At 45.3% G+C, this 20,008-nt stretch overlaps 1 protein-coding gene across 1 annotated transcript in view; it reads left to right on the top strand.

The window, feature by feature from the left end:
• The first annotated feature begins 13,367 nt into the window (after positions 1 to 13,367).
• The window catches only part of PDXK (pyridoxal kinase), a 45,347-nt gene continuing 38,706 nt past the window's right edge, over positions 13,368 to 20,008 (top strand). The window contains exon 1 of the mRNA XM_030283379.4: positions 13,368 to 13,533. Coding sequence (XP_030139239.1) covers positions 13,447 to 13,533 — 87 coding nt within the window. The 5' untranslated portion in view covers positions 13,368 to 13,446. The remainder of the gene's footprint in view (positions 13,534 to 20,008) is intronic.

The following is a 20,008-nucleotide window of genomic DNA, read 5'->3' as shown; positions in this document are numbered from 1 at the left end:
CCAGGGAAAGCAGCAGAGATCTGAAATTCAGAAACTGGAACAGCTGCAGTCTGTGGCCAGGTCTGTGTCATGGGGGAAGCCATTCAAGAGCCCTGGAGCCATGGCAGAGCCCTGAGGGACACCCCTCATCCCAGACCTGCAGCCAGACATGGAGCCACTGCCCACAGCTCCCTGGCTGTGTCCATCTGGCCAGTGGCTCGTGCCCTGAGTAGCCCAGCCTCCAGAGCCAGGGCTCTGCATGGTGGGGCTGGGGCTGTCGTGTGGGGCCATGTCCAAAGCCTCACAGGGGCCTGGGCACAGCAGGGGCTACAAGGGCCAAGTCTGTGGCTGCTCTGTGCTGCTTCCACTGGGGCCGGCTGTTGAAGGGATGTCAGGTGTGATCCTTTGTGTGTGTGCCAGGGCCCGTGGTGCTGCAGGACATGATGGCACCCAGAGGTCTTTGTGACATGGCAGAGCCCTGGGGAGACCAGAGGTGTCTCTAAGGGGCGCAGAGCCCTGGGGTGCCCAATCCCAGGAGAGCCGCTCCCCTGAGAGTCTCTGTGGCAGAGTCCGATGGAGATGCTCACAGAGGAGATGAACCCCAACTTCCCCCCGCCATGGAGTACCCAGGCCTGTACACAGCCCCAAGTGATGGCCAGCCATGGAGGGAGAGGAGATGGAGGGAACTGGGATGGGGCTGGAGAGCAGCTGCCTGGAGGACAGAGCTCTGTAGGCCCTGATGTGCCAAGGCAGTCGCTTCCTTCCCCCACAGCCAGGGCACAGAGCCAGGGCCCGGCTCCGCACAGCCCCGGCTGCTCCCCCAGCCCCGGCTGCTCCCCCAGCCCCAGCCCTGGGTGGCTGGAAACCCTCAGGGAGCCAGAGCAGGGGGCAGTAGGGGGGACAGAGCTGCCAGGGCCACACACTGTGGAGTGGGACTTGGCCGGGGAAGAGACAGAGTGGGAACCCTACTTGGGCCAGTGGGAACTGTTCCAGCAGGGACAGAAGAGTGCCCAAGAGCTGTCCCAAAGGGATTATGAGAAATACCAAGATCTGTCTCAACTGGAATTTGAGAGAGACCAAGAGTTGTCCCATGGTGAAGATGTGACACGCCAGGAGCCTTCCCAAAAGCAAGATGTGAGCGCCCGAGAGCTGTGCAAGCAGGATGACAAAAGAGACCAAGAGCTGTCAGAAGGTGAGATCGACCCAGAGCTGATCCACCAGGAATTTGAGAGACAGCAAGAGCTATCCAAATGGCTGGACATGAGAATCCAAGAGCTGTTCCAAAGCAAAAGCAACAGCAACAAAATGTTTCCCCAATGGGAACACTCCATTTACCAAGAGCTGTCCGAAGGAGAAGTCAGACAATATCCAAAGTTGTCCGACGAGAGAGGCGACAGTGACAAAAAGGAGTCACAGAAGGACTTGGAATGCGTCATCATCCACACCATTTGGATCAACCCCAAGTACCCACAGCTCCTGCAGGACCCCGATGCTGCTCCCCAGGACTCGGCCATGGCAGCAGCTTCTCCTGCCTTGGCTGGGCAGGTGAAGGCAGCAGGGGCACAGAGCCAGGGCCCTGCCCCACACAGCCCCTGCTGCCCCCCAGGCCCCTCAGCTCCCCAGCCAGGAGCCCAGGCCCTCAGGGAGCAGCCGGCTCCCCCCCAGAAACGCCCGTCCCGCTTCAGGCGGGCGCTGCGGGCGCTGCGGGCGCTGCTCTGCTGGCCCTGTGGAGGGCACGGCCGGACAATCGGTGCCCGCTGCCAGCGCCAGGCTGGGCCCCGCAGGTGACGGCTGGCTTTGATGTCCAGGTGTCAGGGACATCAGTTCCCTGTCGGGAGAATGGCCTGGCTGAGGATTAGGGCTTGAGAGGCAGCAGCGATGTCAGAGCCACGGGCAGGTGCACAAAGCCTGGGGAGAAGGAGCTCCTGCTCAGAGGGGACACCAAGGATGCAGGAGTGACAGCCACAAGGATACTTGGCACAACTTCCCACATCAGGACGACAATGCTGAAATCAGCTCCAGCTGGGGAAAAGACACTTCTGGCCCAGGGAGACAGCAACCACTGACTCCTGGCTCAATGGCTCCAGAAACCCAGCTAGAAAAAAGAAAGTTCTTCAAAAGAAAAGAAAGACTGAGTATAGAGAAAGATTGGTTAGCATAAGAAGCAAAGGAATCTTATATCTAATAGCAGAAAATATTAAGATAGTCACATTAGCTAATTATAAATTATAGTTAATATTAGATTATAATAATGGAAACTATTACATTAATATTTAATAAATATTAGCATAAATATAACACTATTAAAACATACAAATTAAATATTCCATTTATTTAATAACTATATATGTACATATTTTTTCATAATAAATATCTTTTGAATAGCATAGTATATGTCATGTATATATGATATAGAACATTGTATATTGCATATATATGAATGTAATATTTAAGTATTTTGATATACTATAAAAATATTAAAATAATTTTTAAAGGAAATAATATGTGAAGTTTTTTTTTCAGATCCTGTGGAAGGATGGCATGTTTGGATGCAGTTCCTTCCTGTGGCTCACTTTGAACCTCTGGATTTGGACATTTTGGGTCAACAAAAATGAAATTCTGTATCAAATTCAATCCATTGGGAGTGACAGAGACAAATAATCACATGATAGATATCACTCCAAACGAGCTCTTTCACAGAATTGTATCATCCTGATGTAATTACACCAAAATGATGAGCAAACTATCCCTTCAAAAATCCGACCGTTCTACTAAAAGGGATGCTTTTGAATTTGCAGGGACAGAATTTGGCCTGCTATCCCTGCAAAAATCAAGGGTGGTCCATGCAGCATTGAAAGATCTTTTGTTAACAGACAGCATGACCTTGATAAGAGAGCGAGGAGAAAAAAAATCTTATGAATGAAGTGATCCAAATTGTGACAATGATAATGTTAATACCAAGAAAAAGGCTCGGAAAAACTGAGTGGTTCTGCTTTCACAGCAGGTGGCATCAAAAAGAGCCTTGGTGCAGTTGGATCAAAAGAGGTTGTGAGCAGAGTAAAGATGCCCATGTAATTTCTTTTGCATCGAATGATTTGTTAGCTAGCAGTGAGAAATGAAAACAAAGCAGCAACTGAACATCCATTGTGAACACAGCAACTGAACATCTATTGTAAACACATGGACACAAGAGTGATAAATTTGAAGAGGTATCAGAGGAGAAAACACACCTGGAGAAAAATTAAATCATAGGTGGATGGTGTGTTCAATTTGTTTTACTTTTCACAGTTGTAGAAAAGAGATTTTGAAAATAGTTGTATGTAATTATAAGGTATTGTAATTCTTCTGATGCTTGTGCTGTCCTTGCCTCAGTGCATGAGACAGACCATGGACAAAGTTGTCGAAGAAGTGTTCTTGGTTCAAAAAGGAAAGGGAGATGTGGGAGTCCAGGGCTTCCCTCTGGCTGCCCTGGCAGGTCTGGGACCCTGGCAGGGGTCAGGAACCCCCCTGGACAGAGCCCCCAGAGACACTGTCTGTGATCTCTGTCCATGGAGAGGAGTTTTCAATCTTACAGGATGAATTACAAGCTCTGAGTGTTTGATATCAGTAATAATTAAGTGTGACACGGGTGCAAAAGTAAAATTTTAAGTTTCTAGATTAGGGGTTCAGAGGGGACAAGATGGAGGAATTGGGTGTGTTGTGTCCTTTTTCTCCTTCTTCATGCCCTCCATGTTTCACTGTGGTGTTGGCATTTTTCTATTGGTTTAGGCTGGGGACACATTGTCCAACGTAGGTGACAGATATTGGCACGTTATTGTAAATCCAGCACAGGTAGTTTGTGGTATTTAATGTTTGTAACATCCCACTGAGGGCAGAGCCCCACACGCTGCCCTGCAGGACAGAGCTGCGGCAGGGCAGCAGAACATGTTATAGATAAGCAAGAATAAACAACCTTGAAAACAGCACAGATGAATTATGGCTTCTTCTTTGGCAGCGAGGCAGAAAGACAGAGACTTTCTACAATCTCGGAATCACCAATACCCACAGATTCTGACAGGTCTGCAGTGTGAAACTTTAGCCACCTTAAGACAAAGACAAGCAATTTTTGCTTGCCAATGAGTGTGCTCAAAATTGTAAACTATATTGAAGTGTATATAAACTGCCATCTAATAAACAATAAAGGGAGAACGTATGATTAACCACATTGGTTCAGATCTACGTTTGTCCTGTCCAGCTCCCGATTATTAGGAGGCCCCTTGCTTTGCCTTTGTTTTCTAGAAAGTAGTGAAAAGTTTTGATAGTTGCTGTGCTGGCTTTGTGGATTTGCCCCCAAGCACCTCCTTCTGTTCAGGACTGTAAATAAAGGAAATGGCTGAACTCTGTGTGGGGATTGGCTCCTTGCACACGGAGTGAAAGAATCCGTTTTGGGACACCAGCTTTGCCATGGACACATTGATAAAAGCTGCTGCTTTTCCAGCCAGGCTCAGCTGTGCCTGGCCCATCTCGGGAGCCAGACGGGCGCAGGAAAAGCAGCAGAGATCTGAAACTCGGCGCTGCGCGGTCGCTGTGGCCGAGACAATCCCAAATCAGCCACGAGAGCCTCTCTGGGAACGAGCAACAAATCCCAGAGGGCACCTCTGCGAGCGGCTCCCGAGTCCCTGTGCCGAGAAGTTGTCATCCAGGTGTTTGGGGAATCTCCTGGGGCTGTTTGGACCAGCTGTGTGGTGTTCCCAGTGAACACCTGGCAAGCTGAATTCTCCACAAGGACAAGGGCAGCTGATTTGGAGGTGTCCCTTGGTTCCTTAAAAAATCATTTTTGGGGGTGGACCTCCTGGCTGGGTTGTCAAGAGCAGCCTCCCGTGGTGACATTCTCTCCCTTGGTTTGTCCCTCAATCCTTCCCCAGAGGCTTTCAGGTGGCCTTACCAACTGCAGCTCTGGACATTCCAGTACATCCAATGCTCAGGGCAGTGCCCTGCACATACCCAGAAATGCCCTGCACCCTCCCAGTGGTGCCCTGCACACTCCCAGAAATGCCCTGCACCCTCCCAGTGGTGCCCTGCACACTCCCAGAGGTGTCCTGCACCCTCCCAGTGGTGTTCTGCACACTCCCAGAGGTGTCCTGCACACTCCCAGTGGTGTCCTGCTCACTCCCATGCTACAGTGCTGCTTCAGCTGTCTGCAACAGGGCCTCGCCTGTTTGTACACTCACCATGGTGCCCTGCTTGCACACCCCACTTTTCCTCACACCCCTGCTCTGCACACACGCTCTGCACTCACCCTTGTGCCCAGCACACCCATCCCATGCACACATCCCTGCATGCCCCCAGCCCTCTGCCCAGGCATCTGGATGGATGTGGCACTTTGAGATGCACTTTAGGGGTGCTGATGGTGCTGCTGGGATGATGACGGAACTGGATGGTCTTGCTGGTCTCTTCCAATCTCGATGATTCTGGGACTCAGGGACTGCCCTGACCCAGGTGCAGCACCTGCCACTTGGCCTTGTTGAACCTTGTGAGGTTCTTGTGGTTTCACGTCCCTCTGCGTGGCCCTGTCCTTCCATAGTGACACCTGCCCCTCGCAGCTTCCCATCCCCTGCAAACGTGCTGAGGGTGAGCTGGATCTTGGATCCTGTGTCATTGGGGAAGCCATTCAAGAGCCCTGGAGCCATGGCAGAGCCCTGAGGGACACCCCTCATCCCAGACCTGCAGCCGGACATGGAGCCACTGCCCATGACTCCTGTGTCCATCCAGCCAGTTCCTCATCTCCAGAATAGCTCACCCTCCAAACCCACAGCTCTCCTGTGAGCAGAACAGCACAAAAACATGCATACTATGTCAGCGAGATGAAGAATTAAACTGAACAGAAAAAGGTTGAAATAATTGTTCAAGATCTTAATGACAAAAAAAGCCAGACTTCTCTAAGTCCAGTAATGTTTGTGAGTGTGTCATTCCTTAGAACTTCCTTCTGCTGTTGAATGCTTTCAGTTAATGAAGGTTTGGTCAAGTGCCAGGCTGCACCCTTCTCAGTGATCTTGCTCTGAGGAGGACACAATACTAAAATAGCTCTCTGTGAGGGAATTTTGCTCTTTAGAAAGGAATGGGGATGGGGAGAGAGTACCTGACTAAATCCTACCTGAGACAAGTCTGTGAAAAAACGTGGAAGTGCCAAGAGTTACTCCCTTCAGAGAAATGAATTCCAGTCTCAGTTTAGGGACCAGATCTCCTTCCAGTGCTAACCCATGTTTTCATATGCTTTGCCACTACGGTATACATCTGGGAGACATCTACTGCAAAATTAAGGCTAAAACTGTAAATACTTGTCTAATCCAATAATGTGTATTTGCCTATGCAGAATATTGTCATGGAATAATTGTATTTCTGAAAATAAAGCCTTCCGGTTTTTAATTAACCCCTTTGAAAAGGAGGATAGGAATTACTCACAAGGTCTTTACTGTCTTCCAGCAGCACATCAGAATGTGCTGACTCTTTCTGCCATAGAAATCCACTAGGGCATCTGTTCTGGCAAGAGGGCAAGAAATTGCTTTCTTGTCCATAAGCTGCAAAAATGGCCACTGAGGGTCTGAGCTGTACCAGAGTTGCTTGCCAAGAAGTATTGTATTGCATTGTAATGCCAGGCACAGGAATTTGCAGCTGGCCACTGGCATGTTCAGAGCTTGCACACACATTTTTGCTGATGATCTCTAACTGGCTGTGGACAAAGATGCTATCTGCCCAAGGAACCTGCCACTGCTGCTGATAATGTTAGACAGCTCAAATATCTGCCAGAACCAGATGACAACTCTTTGGTTTTGCTCATTTATCTCATGCAATTTTTGTATCTTTTTTTATCAGTTTAGCTTATTTAATTGTAGAAGTTGATAGCTGTCCTGGAGAAAATCATTGAGAATGCAAGTTTCAAAGTTTGGTATAAAATTCTGATGCCGCTAATGTCTGCTGATTTAATTCTACCATTTAATTTTTGTTCTAAGGAGAACAACCCAGGAAACTTCCAGAACTACAAAGGTTAGACTTTGCTACTAATTACAATGGTCAAAGTGAGTAGGGAGAGTTGTCCCCTAATAACAGACAAAACCAAGAACAAATTAAAATTAATTTCCAGCCTGGGACAGAACTAGCATCTCTCAGACTGCTGAAATCTGTCTTCTATTACTGCTATTTTGCTAATTAGTGAAATTACAACAGCTGTAAAAATTACGTAGCTCTGTCTGAACTTACTGTATTTCATTCAGATTTTTAAATGTTAATTTAAAGCAGAAAATCTCTTTATAACCCCTGAAGGAGAAGAACAAAATGAAATTACCATTACACAGGTAACAGGACTAGAAATAGATGTGGTATTAGTCAACTTAGCATGTACATCCTGCAGCTTGAACTCAAATGCAAATCTGTTCTGTTTCCAGCACCGCAGTGGCCTGGCTTCCCACTGCTTTGTGTGCACATTTCCCCAGGGAATAAGCTGTGCAGCTTTGCCAAGCCGATATCCTGAGCAGTGGGAGCTGAAGCAAGTGACTCATGACTGCAAGACGACAGCGTGTGATGCAAGACACACAGGACAAACCGCTGAGAGATGCAGTTCATGACTGAGAGGTTTATTCCCATTGCCAGGAAAGGCCTTGTTCTTTTCCAGCTGTTATCACATTTCATAAAACAAATATGCAGTATGTGCAGAATTTCTGACCCAAAATCTAACTCAAACAATTTTCAAGGTTAAGTATCAAAAATCAAGTACAAAAGTCTCTGTGCAATCAAAGAATTAAAGGTAATGAAATATCACTAATTTCTTCACATTTTCCCCAAAAATGCCTTAAAAATGAAGCAGAACAACAACATTTGTATGCATTTTCCTAAAGTTGGTGTCGGGACCACATGTTGTACTGTATCACCCCATAACTGCTTGCATCTCCTACTTCTTTGCTTTCCAGAGCAGGGTTCTGCTCTGCTGCTGGAAATACACTTGTTGACAAAGGGGTATGTCCACTTACTCAGCTACCCCTTAAATTATTATATGAATTATAGTTACTATAATTCAAGGACAAAAAGAGATAACTGGAATTAAACTTCTGACAATGAATTACTTTTCCCAAGTGTTAGGTAGTGAATACGGAGTGCAAGAACTGGCTCCTGAGGGTGCAAGCATGAGCATTCAGGACAAAACTGCAAGCTAATATAAAGAACTTTAGCTCCCTTAGCCATGCAAAGGAGGCTTCCAAGCAAAGGAGGTTTTCATTAACTTTGACTATTTTATTACATGGACATTGGAACCAATATGTGCAGACATCAGCACTAGACAAAATATTTTGTGTATAGTTATGGGGAGTTGTACCAGAGCAAGGAGTGCTTTAGCTTAGAATTGCCCAGCATAGTGGTCTTGCATGTTTTTATAAAAAGCTGTATTTTCAGTTTCTGAAGGAGATAAGGATCAAGAATGCCACACTATACAGTGCTGTGCAGCTGTGGCAACTTGTGACAGCAATGCAGCATTTTAAAAACAGAACTTTGTTATCACTGTCCTGTCTCTCACCTGGACACCCAGCTCCTTGGATGCTATCCCACAAGCAGTTCCATTTACCTCAGTAGAACAATGGATGTGAGGATTGCAAGACTGGGCCTGACATTTGGAAGCAAGAATGCTCAGAACACATGGAGCTTTGGCAAGTCAGTGACAGAGAACAGGTTTTAGTCAAAGTGTAAGTGAAAACACAGCCCACTTGATCTTCTGATTGTGTCGTCCCTTAACACTGACAATTCCTGACAAAGTTAACCAGTTTAATGAGGCCAAGTGAAAATTTGGCATGAAACAACTATAACAGTGCCCTCCTACATCAAATGTTGCTAATACTTTATGGTAATTATCACAATCATAAATTGGTACTTTACAATCTGTCTTAGCAAACATTCAACTGAAAAGCAAAAATCAGTATTTTAAATCCAGATTGGTTTTCTGACTGAGGAATGCACAATTAGATGTTGATCTAGATGTGAGCAAAGCCTTTGACACTGTTTCCCATGGAATTATTCTGGAAAAAAAACCTGGCTGCTTGTGTCTTGGACTGGTACACTCTTCACTGGAGCTGGGAAAGGGTCTAGAACAAGAGCCCTGTGACAGACAGCTTAGTCTGAAGAAAAGGAAGCTCAGGGGCGACCTTAACATTCTCTACAACTACCTAAAAGGAAATTGTAGGGGAGGTTGGTCTCTTCTCCCAAGTAACGAGCAACAGGACAATAGGATAAGGCATCAGGTTGCAACAGGAGAGATTTATATTGATATTATGAAAAATTTCTTCACTGGAAGGATTTTTAAGCACTTGAATTGGCTGCTTGTGGCTGAGTCACCATTCTTGGAGGTATTTAAGAGTTGTGATGAGGTGCTTAGGAACATAATTTAGTAGTGGACTTGACAATTGGACTCGATCTTAATGGTCTTTTCCAACCTAAAAGATTCTGTGATTCTAATTATTACTTTCTGATGGTCCAATTCTACCACCTTCAAGACTTATTGAGGAAAGGAGTGGTATTGATAGTGTTTTCAAATAACCATGATTTTTTTCTTTTCTGTCACATCTATGATGATTTACAGAATCCATACCCAATACACAAAATCTGATTTAAGGCCCTCTCTCTATGCATCTTCTATCAAGCTCAGTGTATCATATTCTTGGCAGCCCCATATCTTTCCCATTGTGCTTATATCAAAAATCTGGCCTTCAGGAGACCTTAGCAGGTAAAGTCTGTCCCCTGTTCCAAAACAAACTTACACATAGCTATCAATATTTATAAAATATTTCTTCCAGTAATAATGAAAAACAAACAAACTGAAAATTAACCCTCTTCAATCTTTCAAAGCAATCTCTTCCTGTGTGTTTTAGAATCCCTTTCATAATGGCAGCAAGTCCTCCATTATGGAAAGTGGTTTTGTCCTTTCTGCTCCCTCACAGCTCTGCATTCTCAATGATTGTATGTAAATGTAGGCTATGATTAGAGTTGAGCTTTCATTAAGCTAAAGATACCATTTCCTCCTAGGCTGTGTGTCCTGAGCCTTCAACCCTTCATACAGCCTCTTGCATTGTGCCATTGTTCTATTTTGAATAAAACACCACTCCAAAAACTTGGCAGTACCTCCTCAGAGACCCAACCAGCGCTGAGCATGACCAGAGGAGTCCAGGATGACTTCCTATATCTGCAGACTCTGCTATTGTTTATGCAGACCAAAGGGTGATGACCTTTATTGCAATATTGTGACATTGTAGACTCATGTTAAGCTTGTTAATCACTGCAATCTCACAATTTCTTCATGCACAGTGATCTGGAATTCCAAAGGGTAACAACACAGATATAGGAAGGCAGCAGCCTGTGCAACAACTGGCCCAAAAGGATGTTTGTCCTGTCTGGCCAGGAGCAAGGAAGGCAGGGAAAGATGTGTATCTTCCAGAACTGCTGGCTGGACAACTCTTGTGTGTATTCTTGCCTTAGGTCTGCCATGGGGTGTGTTTGTGGTGCACTGCCAGGCTGAGCAGAGAGTGAGGGAGATGTGAAAAACATTCAGGTGAGTTGTAGAAGGAGAGCATAGGAGCAACATTTGTAGAAGAAAGATTGCCAGTTGTTGATAAACTGTGGTCTTTTTGACTGTGGTCTTTCTTGATCAAATTCTGATAAACATCTCCTCAAATTTCATTTTTCATAGCAAATGTTCTGCTCTGACCAAGGGGATCTGGTTTGAGAGGTCAGGTTACCTTAAAGAAAAAAAACTGTATAATTCTATGCACAGTCCACTGAGAAGCCAGGAGCTTGAGGAGGTATCTAGAGGTATATAGAACAAGCAGTTCTACAGCAGCAGCTGTTGTAGGAAGCTGAGAACAGCTGCTCTATTGCTGACATTTTAATCTAACCTGCCCTGACTTTTTTTTCTTAATGAATCTTTCTGTCATCCACTTAACAGTTATTTGCTCCTTGAACAGTCTTAGTAATCCCCAAATTTGGAGGAGCACCTGGGAGGTATTTTTTTCGAGGATAGCACAGTAGGAAGCATGATCACTATGAAAATGAAGCTTAGCTTCACTTTTTTTCTGAGAGACACAGTCCTTTTTGTGGGGGAGAGGCCTGCCTTCTTAAAGAATAAATATGACAGTCTGTAAAAAAACACTGCTCAGAAACTGTGTATTCACCTTTAGATGAGCTGCTTTCTGGAAGGAAAGAAGAATTATTTTCTGGCTTTTTTTTTTTTTTTTTGCTCGTGGCAACTTTTTTAGTGTATGGACATACAGAGTCACCCATACTTTGAAAAATGTTAGGGCTGGATACTCTTGAGTCACACACATTGTGTGCATGCAGGTTCTACTCCTTAATCCTTAATTAAAAATCATCAAGAGAGGCTCCAGATATTCCTCTGGGGAAAGCATAAAATTTTATAGGAACTGGATTTTGTTGGACATTTCAGAATATTAGGAAAAAAGTAGCAATTCTACATAGAACTGGTATATGTGTATCTTTGCTTACAAGGCCAAAATGGTGCAATAAGCACTAATCCTGAGCAAAGGACGAAAACCAGAGAAAAGGGAAAAAAAAAATCTGTATTCCAACAATTGTCCTCTAAGCTAGAGGAGTGGGAGCATATGTGATGCAGGTAGTTCATTGCTCTGGCCCTTCATGGAGATGCAGGGATTTCTGCAATTAAAAAAAAATATGTATTGAAGTGCTGAGGCAAGAGTTGGTAGTAAGCCCAGCCTAGAATAAGCCCTAAGTTTGCTAACACAAGTGACAACTGAAGAGAGAACAGTATGTTCCATCATTTTCCAACAGATTACTTACGATGAGGAAAATACTCTTTCACATTTTTAAGAAATAATGACGCTATTTCAAGAGTCAATTCGAAGCTATCCATGAAGAAGAACAAGAGGCATCAGGTGCCATTTCTTGTGAGCTGTGATTGGACCTGTGATGGTCAATAATGACAAATGGCCAGAGGAAGATGAAATTCCCAAACACATTACCAAGGCCCATCTCAGCAGAGTCTTGATGTATTGTAACACTTTCCAGCCAATGCACACATCTTCTTTTACTCTTTGGCAGCTCTCCAGAGGGTTTTTTTTCTTTTGGGTCAATAACACACAATTGCAGCCACTTCAGAACCCAGCTGCAAGGGTGGTGCTCTGTCAGGGCACCCACAGCCTGGGCCTGTGTGCCACCTACAGGCATTGCTGCCTGTGGCATCTGTGGCTCCACAGGGCTTTTTGAACACTCGGGGAGGGGAAGCTGTCCCATTAGTGGGATGTTTGTGCCAGTCCTGGCTTTCCAGCAGGATGTGGGCAGCTGTGGGTGGTTCATGGCATGGCACAGGGGAGCATAGTTCATCCACTCCACTGTAGCACTGTAACCTCTAAACCACATCACCCAGCGGCAGATCTAGATGTCTCAAACGCCTGCAAGAATGGCAACCCCACCGCTTCCCTGGCTAACCTAATCCAATGTCTGAGCACCCTAAAAAAACCTCAATCACCTCCGCCTCAACTTAAGGCCATTTTCTCTAGCCCTCTCACTGTAGGCATGGGGAGATGAAATTGGCCCCCACCTCACTACAATCTTTCAGGTAGAAAATGCTTCTTTACTGTGTCCAGTTCTGGGCTCCTCAGGACAGGAGAGGCATGGAGTTCCTGAAGCAGGTCCAGTAGAGGATAATGAGGATGAGTGGGGGATGGAGCATCTCTCTTATGAGAAAGGCTGAGGCCTGTTCAGGTTCAAGAAGAGACAACTGAGAGGGACATCATTAATGGATAATCTAAAAGGGGGTTTGTCAGAACATGGAGCAGGCTCTGCTTGATGGTGCCCAGCAGCGGGACAGGAAGGAAGGGGAAGAAACTGATGGTCAGAACTTCCACCTGAGCATGAGGAAGAACTTCACTGTGCAATGACCGAGCACTGGGAGAGAGTGTGGGACATATTCCAGAGTCATATGGCAACAACCCTGTGCCATGTGCTCTGGGTCGAGCAGGGAGGCTGGACCTGGTGGGTCCCTTCCAGCCTGCCCCATCCCGCGACTCCCGCAGTGCCGGGGCGCGGCGCACGCCGCTCCCGCCGCCTCCGAGCCCCGGGCCGGGCGGAGCGGAGCGGGCCGGGCCGGGCCGGGCCCGGCGCTCGGTGCCGTTGGCCCCGCCGGGCGGGGCGGCCGCGGGAGCCGTGCCCGCGTGACGGCGGTGGGTGTGCGGGGCCGGAGGGGCCGCGCCGGGGCTGCCCGCGGGTGGGCGGCAGCCGTGTCCACCCTGTGCCCGCACACAGCGCCGGGCAGGGGGCACGCCATTCGGAGCCGGCCATTGGGAGCACGGCGGTGCCCCGCCTGCCTCCCTGCCGCGGGGGGTGTGTGACAGGCGGGCAGAGCGAGCGCGTCACGCCGCCCGCGCTCCGCCTCCCGCTCCTGATCCCGGCCCGGCGCGGGCAGGCGCGCACGGCGCAGCCATGGAGCCGGAGTGCCGGGTGCTCTCCATCCAGAGCCACGTCGTCCGCGGCTACGTGGGCAACAAGGCGGCCACCTTCCCCCTGCAGGTGAGCGGGTGCGGACCTTCTCCTCCTTCTCCTCCTTCTCCTCCTTCTCCTCCTTCTCCTCCTTCTCCTCCTTCTCTTCCTTCTCCTCTCCCTCCGCCGCTGTTCCCTGCGGGGCGGCGTGACGGCAGCGCTGCCCGGGCGAGCTCCGGCGCCCAAGCGGCTCCTGCCAAGCCGGGGTAAGGTAAGGGCACGGCGGGGAGATGCCCGCAAGGGCGCCCTCCCCGCCCGCCCCGGTGCCGGCGGCAGTGCCCGTCCCGGGGCTCCGCGCACGCTGCGGCCGCGCCTCCCGGCGGCTCCGCGCCGCTCTCGTTAACGCAGCTCCTCCCGGGGCTGTGGCACGGCGAGCTGTGCCAGCGCAGAGCGAGCCGGGGTGCTGCCCGTGGGTTTGCTGGGCTCCGCTGCCGCCCGCAGGCGCATCCGGAGGGGCTCCTGCCCCTGAAGGAAGGGTCATGGCCGTGTCCCGTGCGGGGACAGCGGTGTCCTTGTGCTGGCGCCCAGCTGAACCCCGCCTGCCCCTGGGGGCGATGCCCCAGCCCGGATGGTCTGGGGAGGCTGTATTGGGGTGTAGGGGGCACTTAATGCGTGTGCAAGGCAGAGAAGCTGTCTGACATGGCCCCGGGCTCGAGGGTGTAATTGGATCTTGGCCTTCGTGGCTGTCATGTTGTTTGCTTGGATCTCGCCGGTGGTGGGAAAACATTGAGCGAACCTTTGCACATCGCACTGTTGGCTCTTGTGGAGGGTCTGTATCCCAAAAGGGTAATTTGGGGCCTGCCCATCAGGAGGTCTTTGTGCCTTTACACAGCGTGTCTGTATGGAGCTCTCTAAGACCCTCATTACCAGTACACGTTGTGTTGTGACGTTGGTTGTCTTGGTGTGTGCTTAAAAATGGTGTAACTCATTTGATTAGACAGGAGAGGTGATGTACTCTGATAAATGATGCAGGTGAGATCAGGCCTGCAACAAGCCACTTCACACCCCCATGTCACCATCCAGTTATAATGTAACCAAGTCTCTTGAAAATTAATGGATGATGAAGGGTGATGTACATGTGTAATACCAGTATTGTGGAAAAATACCAGTATGTAGAGCTCCAGGCCAAAAAGGTGGTCATGAACTGCAGGCCACCTGTGCTTCCTCTCCTAACAAAATGATCTCAAAATTGTGCTTCTCCCTTTAATTTCTGTGTAGCAGAAGAGAACACAGTAGTACTTATTCCAGAAATCTCCAGTCTCTTAAACGGTTTTCTCTCTCCATTCTAATTCTCTGTCATAGGTTTTCTTTACTTGTCTGTAGCTTAACCTTTTTGTGACATGTGAGCTGTGTAACTTGGCAAATGGGTTCCTGGAAAGTGTTTTTGTTGGCTATGATGGTATAAAATACTACTGGCGTTAAAAAAACCCTGTTGATGGTATAGCTGGGTTTTGTTCAGGGAGCAGTTGCACTCACACTGTGTAATATTCCTCAGTGTATAGTGTAACAAGTAGTTTCTGGAGTGGGAGGAAAAGAAATTTACTTGGGGAGCAGCCAAACTCCTGCCATTACTGGCTGCACTTGCAAATCCTATGTAGGCAGCCCTTAGTGAAGTTGTGCTTGTTGGAAAGTTACCTAAACCCTTGTTTTGCTAGAACATCAGATGGGGCAAGGTGCCCCAGCGTGAAACTTCGCTTTTCTTTATGAAAATAATTACAAACCTGAGTCTTTCTCTTATATTGTTTGTATATAGCCATGAAAATGATAACCTGTATCTGTTCTGGAGGATGGGTGCAAGTCTGGCATGCTTTTATTTTTATTTCCCATTCTCCTTTTTTTTACTTTAGTTTTCTGAACCAGTTAAGTGAGGCTCCCTTTGGAGCTCATCAGCATCGAGTTTGCAAGGCAGGGTGTATGTAGACGTGTGTGTGTGTGCTTGTGAGGTTTAATGGGCTGAAATCCTGATGCAGCAGTTCAGGAATCTGAATTTTGGACAGCAGCATCCAAATAGAAAACCTGGCATGGTTTCACCTGCTCTTTGCAGACTTATCCAAAAAACATCACTTGTGTTTGCATGACCTGATCTTTGGTGCAAATCTGTGACATTAGTATCAATAGCAATCTGTGCAGAAGAGAATTCTGTAAGATCTTCTTTTAATCAGTTAGTTGCATTTTGTCAGGCTTCCACTAGAGTAAAAGCTCAAGTATTTAAAATGTAGGTATGTGGGACAACCTCCTCTGTGGAGTGTGTTGTAAATGCTTTCTGTATGGCAAACACAGCAAAACAGAGTTAGATCATATATTAGAGCAGTTATAATAATGGAAATAATAGAGGTAAGGGAGAACTATGAGAACTCTTTACATCATTTCAGGTTAAAATACATTTAAGTAATTAGACAGTCTAGATCAGCTAATAGGTCATAGAGGAAATGTGCACCTGGGTTTGCCAGAGAGTGAACTGCCTTCAGCTCTGCTTTGAATTCTGCCTTGTTAAGAGTTTAAATAGTTTCTACTTGCATGATCTTACTAGCTCTTTAAAAAGTTCTGCAGGTAGTTCTGAATTATTTTTAGAATAGTCTTAAGTTATTCCACAGCTGTGTATTCTGAGCTTTCAGTATCAGGATTGTTCAGCATTTCAGAGAGTAAGAGCAGTAGGGTGTACATTAATTTGGGGAGTTGCCCTTGGGAGTCAGATAAGTTACTTTAAAACACAAAAAAAAGTTTCTAAGTTTCTAAATGTTTCTAATGTTGATTAAGATTTATCATAGTTTTTGTTATTGTCACTATGACATTCAACTTCACTTTTATTATATGTGGTTTTTGTTTCCTTAGAGATATCTCTTACCTGTTAATTTTAAGTATAATTTCGTCTTGCCCTTCCTGCCCCACCTTTTAGGTATGCAGAATGTGGCAATAAGTAAAGGGAGCAGAACTGGCAGGTAGAGAGTTACAGTCCTCAAACCACAGAGAATCCAGAAGGACAAGGTGATTTCCCCTCTGCAGAGGTGCCTCATTCTGACCAACAGGAAAACTTTGGTAGGCAGAGGAATTTAAGATTCATATACTGCACCCATCGTAAAATCAGGTTTTGGGAGTCAGTGTGTCAGTCTTTGTGCTCAGGTCCTGGGGCCTCCGTGAGCTTCTAAGAAAGAATTTTGCAAGTATAAAGAAGGAACATGAGAAAATCCCAGCCAGTTTTACCTGGATACTGGACATTTGCATTTGGTTGCCCCTGGAATAGTTCATACCCCTGTCTGCAAACCAAAAAATATTGATCTTTGCGTATGTCTCAGTAGCAGTGATGGTTTGGGGTGGTTTTGTTTGTTTGTTCGTTTGTTTTGTCTGCTTAACACATAGAATTTGACAAAATCATGCCTCTGTTTTGAGTATTTAATTCCTGACTTCCTTTTATATCTGCTTACCTTACAGAGGGAGCTAAAAGCTGAGACAAACACCGTTAATTATTTGTATCTGGGGAATGAAATTGTCTGTCCTAAACTGTAGAAACATAAACAGTTTATACAATACGGGATTAAATGGCCTTTTGAAATCTATTCAATTATTTTATTTTCCTTTTAACTTTTTCCCTCCTGCTAAATGGAGATAATTGTACAGATATTCAAAAGGACTGATGATGCTCAGACTAATTCTCCTTTGGAAAGAAATAGTAAGTCTACATTTTTAGCTCCTTCTTAATTGTAGAAAAGATGGGAAAGCAACTTTGGTCAGCACAGTGGTAATTTCTTTGGTATTTACAGATAGTCTTGAACTGTTTTGTCCAGTATGTGCCAAGATCAAAACCAGTATCAGTAAATCTTTGCTAAGTATCTACTGCCTTAGCAAAAAAAAGTTTAAGATTTTTATTTTCTTTTTTTTTTTTTTTTGAAAAGTATAGTCAAATGGCTTAAAGATTGTGTGGAAAGATAAAGTGCAGCTCTTATTTAAGATGACTCTTTTTCTTTTTCAAACCCTGCTATTGTGTTAATGGTATGAGTCAGAAGAAGGATGAATCAATCAAAAGTCTTTACAGAGTAACAATAAGAAATGTTTTTACTGGTAGCCTTTATTTCTGTTACAGATCAAAGGCTGAAAAAACCTGAACATTAAACAAAAAATAAATACAAAGATGAAAGAATTCATTTGGTCTTTGTAGTACCTAAAGATTGTCCAAAATTGCGTATCTGAAACATCTTACTGCTCTAGAACCATACTTCAAATGAAGCTTGTGGAAGCATGCTTTTTCCCCCTGATTTTGTTCTTTTAAGAAAGGTAGATAAAGCGTAAATTAATTAAAGAAAAACCAACCCAAGAGATAAAAAAATTGACAACCCCTCTGGGGTGGCTTGTTCAAAGCTGTGTAAAGAGCATTTGCTTCTTAGGTGGATGTCAGCACAAGCAGCTGCACAGCTCTGGTGAATACCTTGCACAAGGTGAAGCCCTGAAAAAGACTTGTAATCCAAAAAGTCCAAGCAGGGTGGCTCCCCCAACCTGGCAGTGTGGATTTCTGGAGAAAGACTTTACCAGACCTTTCCAGAAGTGCTTTTCCAGATGAAGCCAGCTCAGGTGCACTTGAGAGAACCTTGAACCTCTGTGAAGATTGCAGGAGAGGGACTTTCCACCTGCATGGTAAACTGGGAGGGAAGCCAAGTGGGACAGGATTGGGAGGGGATAAAAAAGTAGATTATTACTCAAAATACAACAAGAACAAGGGGTGTCTGTGTTAATTTCCCTTCCTAACATTGCTTTGAGATAGATTAGACTGAAGCTGCTGGGGTCTCACTTTTACCTAACAATAGGAGTTTATGTTTGTGCACAGCTCTAGACAAAGAGACCTCAATTTTCTCTTTGTACTCCTAATGGAATCTTTTCAGCAGCTAATGCAAAATAATCAGCTTGAAAAATTAGAGTCATTTCAACCTGCCTAAAAGAAGTGCAGCCAGGGCTGCAGATGTGCTGGGGACTCTGAATGGCTGGGCAGAGCCTCTGATGAACAGAGAGTGGGACTGACTGAACCATCCTCATCCAGGGTCAGGTCTGTGTGGTTGTGTGTTTCTGACTGTTCCTGCATGTCACTCAGTAGTGGCAGCTTGTTAAACAAGCCTTTGTCATGAAAATACAGAAATGCTGAGGGATATCCACACAGGCTGATTGTATAACACAGCTGTAAAGCTGCAAAAAGCATTTTAAGGTGTGTTAGAAGTTATTCTGCAGTGTGTGTATGGGGCCTGTTGACCAGTTGGCATTTTAAATTTTTCAACAAGACGGTGATAAATATTTACAATGATTTATTATTCTGATAATTTGCTGACTTTTTCATAGTAAATTGTGGAAGTTTGAACCATGCAGATGCATATGCTGGTATTTGACACAATAGTTACACTGGAGTGTGTGTAGTGAACAAATAGTTTTTGACAGAAATGTAATCCTTTCATCTGTCTCAACACAGCAAAGGGAAAAGATGAAGGAGGATCCCAAATACATGCAAATATTTGACTTGAGAGGAAGCAAAAATACTTTACCCTGATTCACCCACTGTCTTTAGAAAAAAAATTGAGCTGTCAAGAAATTGCAAATCTTATTAAAAGACTGGAAAACCTTGCCTAGAGGTGGATTTGCACTGTTTGTGTGGGGAGTATAATGTACTCAGAGACTCAGTAGCAAGTGTTTACTTGCTTAAGGCATTTTTATATTAGGAATGGCCTTATTTTCTGTCTTTAAGTCTTGGAGGTTGCTATTTTTTTTAATTTTTGGAGTATTTGATGTCTTATTTCTGCCCCAAATTAAATCTCCAGATGAGATAATATTTTTATGTGTATAAACAAACAGGGACAGATAACAGAGGGAGAAGTGATCAGGTTTTTGGGGAAAGAAAAAAGGCTCCAAGTTAAAGTTAATTTCATGTTAAAAGGTTTGGAAATGTATTAAAAACAAAATTATAGTTTGAAATAATAAAATGAGTCCTTAATTATATATATACATGCAAAATGTACAAAGGTACACTTGAGAAAAACAAGAGACATACAAAGTTACTGATAGCTCTCTAAAATATTCTTTTAAGTAAATTGTTGTCTTTTACTTATAACTTTTTCTATTTATATCCAAAAAATTATGGTCACTTCTCCTTGAAAAGCATATTTAGTCATTTTAGATAAGGGATGCAGCATTATCCATGGCTGACTGAACACATACCAGGCAGGTATTTTTAGCTTCTTTAGGCTGAATGGATGCAAGTGGAAGTTCCACTTCAGTTGCTCGTGTTGTATGGAAAACAGGCTGGAGTTGGTGAGGCAAGGTTAATGTGAGGAGCTGGACATTAGTCTTGGGACATAAAATGTCCATTCTTCTGAAATTGCTGTATGCAGTAGAGTGTTCAGCTGCATAGTAATGTGTACACAGGAGAAAAAATACATATATGATGAGCATAATGTTTGAAACCTGCCAGGAATGTCTGTGCTGATAGATAGTATAAGCCCCAAGAGAAGCCAGACCAGTTCATCATCCTGTG

This window comes from Taeniopygia guttata, chromosome 1 (assembly GCF_048771995.1).
Source record: "Taeniopygia guttata chromosome 1, bTaeGut7.mat, whole genome shotgun sequence".
NCBI lineage: Eukaryota > Metazoa > Chordata > Aves > Passeriformes > Estrildidae > Taeniopygia > Taeniopygia guttata.
Note: the sequence above shows the minus strand (reverse complement) of the source record. Positions and strands in the feature narration are given on the sequence as shown.